The following is an 11,517-nucleotide window of genomic DNA, read 5'->3' as shown; positions in this document are numbered from 1 at the left end:
ATATATTAACTAATTTATATTAACAAGGAGATTAAAATAAGAGGTTGTCTGAAAACACTCAAACTATGCAACCAAAGCTTAAGAGTTAGGTTTTGGTAATGCTTGTTATTACTCATGCACTTGTTAAGTGCTTATTTATCAGGATGACAATAAGTACCAGGTATGGTTTTGCATTCTTACATTCTTTCTTTTGTTGTTGTTAAGAAATTTGTTATTCATTTTACATACCAATCACAGATGCTCCACTCTTCCCTCCTCCAGCCCCCCTCCCAGCCTTCCTCCTCCCAACTCTCTCTTCATTCTCTCCTCCTAAAAGGTAAGACCTCCCATGGAGAGTCAGCAGAGCCTGGTGTATTCAGTTGAAGCAGGTCCAAGCCCCTCCCCCAGCATCAAGGCTGTGCAAGGTGTCCCACCACAGGTAATAGCTCCAAAAAATCAGCTCATGCAGCAGGGGTGGATTCTGATCCTACTGCCAGGGGGTCCCTAGGCAGATCAAGCTACACAACTGTCTCTATTATGAGAGGGCCAGTCCTGTGGAGGCTCCACAGCTGTTGGTCTAAAGTTCATGAGTTCCCACTAGCTTGATTTGGTTGTCTCTGTAGGTTTCCTCATCATAATCTTAATGTCCCTTGCTCATAGAATCCTTCTTCCCTCTCTTTGACTGGACTTCTGGAGTTCGGCTTGGTGCTTGGCTGTGGATCTCTGCTTCTGCTTCCATCAGTTACTGGACAAAGGCTCTAGGATGACAGGATATTCACTGATCTGATTACTGGGGTAAGCCTGTTCAGGCACCCTCTCCACTATTGCTAGTAGTCTAAGCTGAGGTCATACTTGTGGATTCTTAGGAACTTCCCTAGCACCAGGTTTCTCCAGACATCATCCCCTTGATGTCTCCCTCTATCAAGGTATCTGTTGTACAGAGAAGTACAAAGCAAGCTACTCTCCTAGTGAAGTGTTCAATAGGCTGGGAGGTGGTATAGTGTGTGTTTGTGTGTGTGTGTTTGTGTCTGTGTGTGCATGTGTGTGTGTTACACACTTGCATGCATTCAAGCAAATATATAAATAACAATTATAATATCAATCTGACTTAATAATAATAAAAGAAATTGTAAGATTTTCAAAAGACTCTCAGAGAAACTGATATTTTTATAGACATGATCAACAGAGGTCTTTTTAAGAAGCTGAAGTTCAAGGAGATGAACAATGGATAGGTGAGGAAGGGAATACCTGTTTCTGGACATGGGAAGCTACAACAAAACCCTGCCATGAGGAACTGTCTCAAATACTGACAGATCCTTTGTGGTTCAGGGGTTCTAAAACTCACAGTGACACCACAGTAGAATCTGAGTTTTCTTTCTAGATACTGTTCCTTCCTTCATCCTTTCTGAATCCAATTTGCTTGCCTTTCAGAATCATAGGTCCTGCCCACAGCAATGGGGATGTCGTCGTGGGTATATTATACCTGTTACTTGGAGCTGCTGTCTGTGCTTTGTTTCCCATCATTCCCTGCTGCACCATCCTGCAACCATGGTGATCTTTTCAGGCACACAGATTCAACCAAACAGGGACAGAACCCTCTGAAATTTTGAGTCAAAAAGAGTAATCCCTTCCTCAAGTTATTTCTGTCACATACTTGGTCACAGTGATAAAAATGGAGCTGACACATCCTGGTCAGGCACCCTGAGTTTGTCCAAATTCTATGGACCCACTTGAATTCATCAGAATCCTTCTTTCCAATAACATGTTAAAGTCACAGATGCAATATGCATCTATACATCTTTGAATTGTTTGTTTGTACCTAAACAAATGTATTTTGAAAGCAAATGTGCTATTATTTTTGTGGGTGGAAACTTTCATAAATACAGAGGAAAATAATTATATTGGATTCTTTCTGGATGCATTTGCTGCTAAAAATTTTAGCTGTTAATCCTTAACACCTTATGGAAACTAGAGTTTTATAATGGTTAGCCACACAATCCCAACTTTGGGCTTAACCAATCAGAAGGAACTACAAAACCTTTACCAACATGCCCATGCCACCAGTGACTGATTATTAGCAGTTACAACTTTCCAAGCCCTAGATACATAATGAATACAGTATCTTTGCTGTTGTTTTCAACCATCTTTCCTTGTGTCTGTAAAAGAAAGATAGTAAAAAACATACTAAAGAGAGGAAGATTCAGAGACAGAAAATGGTAACAATGTGGTAGACAGCTCTGGCATGATCTAGAGAACAGAGAAAGAACTTGTGAAGGGGGATGTGGCTAGCATAGTGAGGGAGAGCTGTGTAAAATCACCTGTTTATGCTTTCTAATTTAAAGGGGACTCTATCTTTCTCTTTAAAATGTTACTTATCGCTACTTCTTTCCAACATCCAGTGATGCAATGGACACATTTCAGACTTGGAAAACACTGAAGCCCAGAATGGAGTTCCTCACAGCCTGGACTTTCTGGGAGACTGATTTCTAGACTAAGGGATTAGAAAGTGGTGCTGAGCCAAGAGAACTCTTGGAGTGACCATCCTTACCCTGCAAATGGCAGGCTTCATCTCCTAGAAGCAGTACTTTGTGGCTATTGGACCTGAGTCTTCAAAGGGTAAGCTACAGACCCCTCAACTTTGTCTTTGCATCTGAGGCTTCTTTCAAATATTTTGCCAGGACTAGATAGTTCTGATTTACAGCAGAACTCCCATATAATAACAAAGCAATGAAATCATTAACTTATGCAGTGAGTTACACATTTGTGTTTATTTTCTATACTAGGTCAATGTTCTTTTAAATTCTTGAAAGCATGCCACAAACAGATAACATCCCCCTATTGTATATGTAGATAAAAGGAGACAAAAATCGTGTACCTCCAAGAGTCTGTGTCCTACAGATGATGCCATCTGATATCTGATGCCATTTCTGAGATCTGTTCAGTACAGTGAGTACTGTTTCACTCTGTGTGTTCTTCATTTCTGTATCACAGAATTCCATGGGGCCATAATGATACTAACAAAACATGAGAGCTAGAAAAAGGAAAGCCACTTATACAAACTAATTGTTTGCCATTCTAGTGGCTTAGACTGCTGTCCTACATAGTTCATGAAATGAGTAACTTATTTCACATCCCTCTTCATATTCCTCATCTCTGAGTTCTTGTCTCAAATATTTACCCAATACCTACTCTATGCTAATAATATAAAAATTTAAATTTAAATAAAAATGAAATGAGTATTCCATAAGAGTCCACTAGCCACATACCCTTAAGTGTATATGTCCTTAGGTGATATTACCAAACTGACCATCTGTTTACTGAATCATAAGAAAAAATGGTTTGATAATTATAATTTAAAGCATAGCCATACTTTTTTCCCTTAGTTACAGCTTGGAAATAAGGGAAAGCAGGAGAATGTCACTAAAACATACAATAATTCCAAATTTCCAAGTGCTAAAATGATGTAAGTGTTGTAGTTAAACTCATTAGACTTGTAATGAAAATATGATTCTAATTGTATGTCTTAAAATCTAAATATTTTTAGAGAAGAGTTATGTTTCTAATAAAAGTCAGCACCATTATGTGAACAATGAGGCAAAAATATATCAAACATGAAATTACTTATGTTGGAGTTGTCAAAATGTGTGCAGATCTTGACAAGAGCAATCAAGTTGCAAATATCAGTTGATACATAGTTCCCATCCAATTGCCCTGAGTAATTGTGATTGTCAACTTCAAGGGATTAAAATAGGCCTAGAATGTTAGGGAAGCCCACCTGTTCATATGTCTTTGTGAGTATGTTCTTATACAGTTTGAATGTGACAGCTCTGAATTCTTGGAGGGATTTATCCATTAACAAATATGGACGTTTAGTATCCTACAGGCTGTGGTGAGACTATGGCATGTAGGGCATGGATGAAGGAAGCAGGTTACTAGGTATGCATCCCTGGGACTCTGTCTTACCCTGGTCCTTTCCTGTTGTGTCTCCTGCTCTGCTTTCTTTCTTTTCTTTTTTTCTAATTTATTTTTTTCTTCTTTTTTTATTATTAAGAAATTTTCTATTCATTTTACATACCAATCACAAATCCCCCTTTCCTCCCGTCCCCAGCCTTCCCCCCAAACCACCCCCATTCCCACCTCCTCCAAGGCTTCCCATGGGGAGTCAGCAGAGCCTGGTTCATTCAACTGAGGCAGGTCCAAGCCCCTCCCCCTGTACCAAGGCTGTGTAAGGTGTCCCACCATAGGCACCTGCTCTGCTTTCTTACTGCTGTGACCTGAACTGTTCTCTTCCACCACATCCTCCCTGCCATGGACTGACCTCTGAAACTGAGCAAAATAAATCTCTCTTCTCCAAAATGGTTTCTTCTGAGTATTTGTTCACAGTAAGGTTAGCATCAATTTATATATATATATATATATATATATATATATATATATATATATATATATATATTTCATATATATATTTCATAGTCATGTGAATTTGTATTCTAAACAAAATACTTAATAGCTACTTCATATCTTTCTTTTCCAGTATTATGCTCAGTAGTTCATACAAAATTCTATGTATCCACTGAAAAAGTAATTATGTTGTTGCTTTCTTTTTATCTTCTGGTGTAGGAGCACTGTCAATCAGTTCTCTGCCTAAACCAAGCTATGATTGTGTCAAGACATCTGTTATCTGTTTGGATTTGGAAGAGAGAAAAAAGAGGGAATGAACTGACAGGAGGAAACCAGAGCCTAATGGGTGAATTTTCCCTTGCATTGTTCTAGAGCCTGAAGTTGGGAAAACAATAAATATATTTATGAGATAACTGCTACCTTCTAATGAATCCTGGGACCACTTAGTGGATCCAGAAACAGGAGTTCATTCATTTTTTTAACTACTGCTGGCAAATTAGACACTGATATTTACATCATATATTTGGAAAAATGAAATTCAGAGGGGTCAAGATATGCACCTGAAGTCACAAAGCTATTATATGCTGGAGTGTTTTTTACAGAAAGGATTGAAGGCCAGCCACATCCAATATGGGATAGATTGTTTTTAAACTTTTGCTAAAGAATTTAGCTCTATGAATCCTGAGCCTCAATGTGCTTTGGCTTTGTGAACCAATGAGAGACATCCAAGTGTTGACCAACACTTTCTAAAAGTCATAAAGAACAGTGGGGTATTTCTTCAGCCACAGGAAATGAGGACTTGCCACTTAAGGAGATAGACTGCAAATGTTCTCTCCCCCACCAAGAACTTTCAGGACCACCAGTGAGGAAACTTCTTTGCTTTCATACATTTTAATTCAGTAAGAAGATGAAATACCAGATTTCTCTATGAAACATATGAACACCTAGGGATTGTCTAATTGCTGCCCTTTCTATTAGACTTTAAAAATTCACAGATGGAATTTCTAGCAGTACAAATCACAATTCTGACTCCTAAGCCCCTTTGGACCTAGCAGGCAGCTGAGTCCTCTGCGGTCTGATACAAATGTGTTCTAAAACCACAAATAATAAACTAAGCAAATGAATGTGAGGAAGTGTCCATCTCTTTTCAAGTTCTGATGCCCAGAGTACCAGCTAAGCTACCAACCCTGAGGAACAGCTATTTCCAGTGACACCTTCAGCCTAAGTTTAGAGGATGGGGCTCCTGGTCAGTGTGGAAGAGCTAAGACTCTTTCCTATGCAAACTTTACATTGGTTCTGTAATTCTTTGGGGAGATATTTAACCTTTCAAAACTGCCACGTCCTTCACTGTAACACCCACTTTCAGTTCCCACAGAAATAAGTTATATGTTTACGTGTTAGCACATGTTAGCTCCCATATAATAAGAGACTTCAAAAGTTTCTCTAATTTAAGGGAAAATCAATACACTAAGTAATGCTCCCTTTCTAGTTTTCAAAGTCTTTTATATGCAAAGGTAAATTTTATATGTATTAACTATCCTAATAAAAGTAAAATCTGTATTACTCTGGAAAACCAGAAGCCACTATCCTTTTTGAAATATTCTTTTAAAGTTGGGAGAGAGTAGCAAAAGCCAATTAGAAGAAACTGCTGAGTTTGAGTGCCTGCTCCATAATTCCCCAACCTATACTCACTCCCTGCTTCTCCAGCTTGTACTTACACATGGGTGATAACCTAGCTGTCACAACATTTCTAATTCAAATGACTCCCTAAATTTAACTCAACTTCTTTCCTCCAATCTCACTTTTTTTCTTTTCATAACATAGTCTCAGGTATCAAGGTCAAAGTACACCAGATTTTCAGAAAAGGAAATTTAAAGTCATAATGGTGTTCTTTAATCTGTTATCAAATCCTGAAAACCTTGTCATATTAGTGTGCTCACATCCATAGCAAATATTTATTGTTCTTTCATAACAAGAAAGCAAATGCCCTGCTTTCTTACATTCTCATAGGTGGTCAGAAAAGCCCAAGGAAAAAAGGCTATAAGGAAAGTAACTTTGCTGAGTGACTACCAATGCTCCGGAAATTGACCATTAATTGACCATACAAAGGGGGACACACTTTATCTGTATTAGAACTAAAAGGCAGCAAGTGTGGTTGCAGCACCAAGCACTGGCCAAAGGATGGACTAAGACAAAATTGAAGAGATTTACAGAGCCATAGTCTCATAAAATAATGAAATAAAATCATCAAAATTCGTCTTAAGTCTTTGGGAAAGCAAAAAGGTTATTTAAGCAGTAGAACCCTTTGATCTGACTTATTTTCTAAAAATAGCATTGTAGCTTCTCTGTGGAGAAAAAACAAGAGTAAAAATAAGTCTTTCAGGCCTCAGACCATAGCAGCGTAGGCCAGCCTAAAAGTGCTTGAGGAAAAGGGGCTCTTTCTTCTTCTCCATCTGTGATGAACTGAATTCCACGATCTCAACGTATCTTATTTTGATCTTTCTAAAGACAACGTTGTCCTGTTGTGGGTATATGTGCTTCTCAGCTGTCCTGAACTGCTTGTCCCATAAAGTGTGGCACTCTTCCTTAAGCAGTCCAATTTCTCTATGTCTCTTTTGACTAAACTGTGAAGATACTCATAAATTAGGGAAGTGAGTAACAAAGACCTAAGAGCAGTTTCAAACACTCCTTACCAGATCCCACCGGACTTAGAGAGCTGCATGCATTGGACATTATGAATCAATATGTTCTCCAATAGAAGTAGATAATTTGCTCTCATGTTTCCATGTCATCCTCAGCATCTCTGCCCCCAACAGCTGTAGTGAACCTACACTTCATCTTATCATCTCATACATGTATTCTACCATACATTGCATCCCTCACCATTGCATTGTCTTCGGAGGTGGGTTACCAAAACATTAAACAGGTGATTGAGAGACAATAAAACAGGTACTTTGGACTGTAACTTGGAAGAATAGCAATGTCAAAGAAGAGAGCAATGATTACTTTACAGCTTCACCTGGATACTGCAAGGCATGTAAAATTAGATTTTGGTGAATGAATGCATCAGTAAATTGATGAAAGAATGAATGATGGACACAAACCATACCATACACATTCTGCAAGGACAGGTAGAACAGAGCAGCATTCCTTCTCATGTATGTGTGTGTCAATCTCATAAAGCCGTCATTGCTTTATATCCAAATATGGAAAGACCACTTCAGATAAGATTGCTTTTAAGGCAACATGTTCCAAATGAAAAAGGATTCCATGAGTTGGGAAAGACATTTTATTTCCAAGCTTCTAAGAGGGTTCTACAACATTAGGAGCCTTCAAGTGAAAAAGAAAATAAAGGGGGAAAAGAAAAGGAAAATCAAGTTCTTTTTACCTATTGAAAAGTAGACAATCCTGAAAAAAAATCCTTGACATAAAAATGTGAAAATGTAGTTGTCAATTCTATTCTGACTACATTCCTGTATAAGTAAAAAGGATTATTGTAGGGGTTGGGTGACTTGCAGCTGAGTAAGTGATTTTCGTTTTCCTTTTGAGTTATTCAGTTACTTCAAATTCAACTGGAGATCTTCACAAACCTAGCAAAATATTCTTTGGATTACAAAGACTATTAAAAAAATGAACACAACCAGTAATTACACAAGTACCGAGAATGTACATTCCTTCCTGGGATAAAAGACTTCAAGGTGGCAGTGTCCACTGAGTTTATCCCATTGAGTTATTCAACTGATTTGATTTCAATGCGAAGTAAACTAGGAGTGAGCACATCACCGAAACCATTTTTTTTTCTATGCACTTTCACTGAGACATAAAAAATAGTATATAATAGGGTGTCATGAAATAATGACAATAAAGTAAAAAAAGATAATCAAAATTGTCCACAATCCAAGAAAAAAAGCATGTGCCCTGTGTTTCAAGAAAAGGAGAAATATTTGCAGTGTGGTTCTGTGTTGTCTCCCCAAGTATTGCTTTTTCTGGACCTTTGGTCCACTGTACAAGTGAAATGTCCTTCACAGAAGTTCCAATCCCCAGGAAACTAGGTGACAGCAGATGACTGTGACGTAAGCACAGATCAAATGTCATCAACCTTCAGTATTCAACACGGTCCCTGATCTAATTGTGAGCACATGGCCCAATGAATCTTCTAAAATAAAGGTCTCTAAGAATTGCCCTTTCTGTCATGAAGACTTGAAATTTCCTACTATTTTAAGACAAAATAAAATTACAGGAGGAAAAATGAGCACTTTCAACTGCCAGTCATCTTACTTTATCCTAATAAAATCTACATAACGAAAACCAGAGTAGTGTCAGTTTTGACTGTTCACTCCTCCAACTCTACAATGCTCAAGGTGGGGTATCACGTCTATATCTAGAACATCGAGAGGTCTGACAATCCTCATGAATTTGTCTCTCATAACTATGAGTTCACAGGTTAAATGCATATTATATAACACATTGTAAAACCATAGGCTAATCATAGGCTAGTCTAGATCCCTAATGTCCTTCTTCAGAAGTTATACTTGAGGAAAAGCCAGGATGTAAAACCATAACGTACAAAAAAATAATTTACATGAAGTTACAGATTCTTATCTTAAAAACTCAAACATATTTGATTTAAATAAACAAATAGAGCAGCAGACTATAACAGATCATAAATAGGGTTATTAAAAGATCACAATTAAATTAGAAATATAAACGGATCATTAGAAACCCTTATTTTTTTCAATGTTAAGAATCAAACCCAGAATTAAAAAAGAATCTTTTTTTTATTTCAAAGGTTGCTTCTTATATTGAAGCTCATATTAAAGCAACAGTACAATGTTCATAAAATATAAGTGTGATGCTGTAACATTTCCGTACATGTCAGAATACTGATATTTGTATGTATACTAAAATAAGAACTTTAAAATTGTACAAATAGATACATTAAAAATGACATAGAAATAGGGTGCTCCTCACTGAAACAAGACAGTTATATCTGGCACGTATTAGTTTAGGATGAAAGTAGAAGCAAAAAGATTTACAAGAATCAGCAGTAACAAGATTGATGCTCAAGAGACATAATTGTACATTGTATTGTACATACATTGTATGGGTTTAAGCTGGCTGGATATTATATATTTCAAGTTTAAAAATGCACTACAGATAGAGTGTCCATAGTTTAAGGCGAAATTACAGCTCAGAACTGTTGTCCTTTCTAATTTTGTGGAAGCTTCTTTGACAAATTAAAAAATAAAATAAGAGAGACTTAGATGTTCATAACACATAGACGATTTCCCTTCATTGTAAGTTCACCGTAGACTTTTCCTTCATTTAAATATTTTGTGTGCCAAGTGGTTTTTCTCTAATGAAGTTGATAAACAACTTCAATATTTGCTTTTTTTAGTGGGAAAAGGTACTTCACAGTATTTACCACTTCGATGTCCTTGCAGTTTTATTAAATGTTTCCTCTCTGTAAAACTCTGCTTGCTTTAAATGAGCCTTTCCTTGTTTTAAAAAAATACCTGTTTACACATCTTCTAGATTCTTGAGAATGCCAGACACAGTTCTTAAGGCCAAATTTGTATCATTATTGTTAAGAGTCATCATCAAAAGTGTCTTTGGAGCCATACAAGTCTGCTAGTTTCTTAAAGCGAGGTCCCCAGTTCTGTAGATAGTCGTAGTCCAGGTCTGAATCTGTGGTGGCAGACTCTAAGGAGCTCAAGGACCCTGCCACAGAACCCCTGCCCTCATAACCATAGATTTGGATGGAGTCATAGGGAGGGGCCGTGGGGTCATTATCTGCCTCCTGTATTCTTGTGTTGATGAAGTCATCTACATCCACACTGTTGGGTGCTGGTCGCAGCCCAGGTCTAGGCATGTACTGATACTCAGGTTTGATGTCTTTGCGAGGGATAAATCCATTGATACCATCAGGATTCTGTAGGGTGGCAATGTCAAAGGCTTCTGTGTCTTCCTCACCACCTCCTTCATCATCATAGGTTATGATGTTCTCACGAACATCTTCTTCCTCAAACACAATGAGTGGCTCTTTCTTTTGCCTCCTCAGAGTCACAAACAATACAACAATGACTATAGGAAAAGAAAAAGAAAGTCAGCAAAGATTAAGTCCAGCCTCCCTAGAGAGGCTCTACTTCAGAACTTAGAATGGTGAGAAAATGATCGATTTTCCAGAACTCACCAAAGCTCCACACTGACCTGTCTCCACCAGGACAATCTGCCCTGAGAGTATCTTGCCCTGTGACCTGACAGGTTGGAATTATCTTGAATGTTTTGCAAATGATTCCTAAATGCTACTTGGCTGTCTTCTTAAGAATCAGTGAGGATAACTGTTTACTGAAAGGAATGTGTGCATTTTTCTTCTTGCAAATGAATGTAACTGGCTTCTCCAAGTTTAGAATTAGACTGTTCAGAGAACTCAGAACTTAACATTCTGAGGTAAAAATAAGCTCCTGTCCAAAGGCCCTGCTCTGTAATACAAATTAAACCTTATCATAATGAGTGGAAGAGAGGACAACTATAAAAACTATCAGGAGAAAAATACACTACCTATTTGAACATAAAAACAGAGTGTCATTTAAAAGCAAAGGTGAAGCCATCCTGTCTTTTCTGGGAGAGGTAGTCCATTAGGCTTGGCACTTTCTTGCCAGAGCAAGCAATCATTTACAAGGAACTCTAGACACTTCTTAATTCTTTATCGATTCTGTGTCTTCCCCACCCTTATCAAGAGGCTCCAACAATCTTTTGTTTGAAGATTCTCCCACACACTCAGCAAGATTGAAAACAAGGTTTGAAGCTGTATTTGGTAAATGGAGTGAGAGCTTCTATGAGTTCACGTAGTTCTGGGATTCAGGGATGAGAAACTGCACTTCACTCAGATTTCACAAGGTCCCCAGAGCCCTGTGACTTGTCTGCAATCATCCTAAAACCCCGTTTTCACTTTATTTATTCATTCATTCATGGAAAACCTCTTTCATTAGTTTCCAGAATTTATATGTATCTTCTGGGAATATATGTCTGGCATTCTTGGGCAATGTTGGGCATTCTCTAACCTATGTCTATACTACCTCTTGTCCCAATCATAGGATCTATTCTGTGTGTCTCTTTGATTGTGACTTACTTCCT

General features: G+C 37.8%; 1 protein-coding gene across 1 annotated transcript in view; it reads right to left on the bottom strand.

The window, feature by feature from the left end:
- Positions 1-7,651: 7,651 nt before the first annotated feature.
- Positions 7,652-11,517, bottom strand: part of Cdh11 (cadherin 11) — a 162,879-nt gene continuing 159,013 nt past the window's right edge. Inside the window, exon 13 of the mRNA XM_059264253.1 lies at positions 7,652-10,464. Coding sequence (XP_059120236.1) covers positions 9,968-10,464 — 497 coding nt within the window. The 3' untranslated portion in view covers positions 7,652-9,967. The remainder of the gene's footprint in view (positions 10,465-11,517) is intronic.

The sequence above is a fragment of the Peromyscus eremicus genome, chromosome 5, assembly GCF_949786415.1.
Source record: "Peromyscus eremicus chromosome 5, PerEre_H2_v1, whole genome shotgun sequence".
In the NCBI taxonomy this organism is placed as follows: Eukaryota; Metazoa; Chordata; class Mammalia; order Rodentia; family Cricetidae; genus Peromyscus; species Peromyscus eremicus.
Note: the sequence above shows the minus strand (reverse complement) of the source record. Positions and strands in the feature narration are given on the sequence as shown.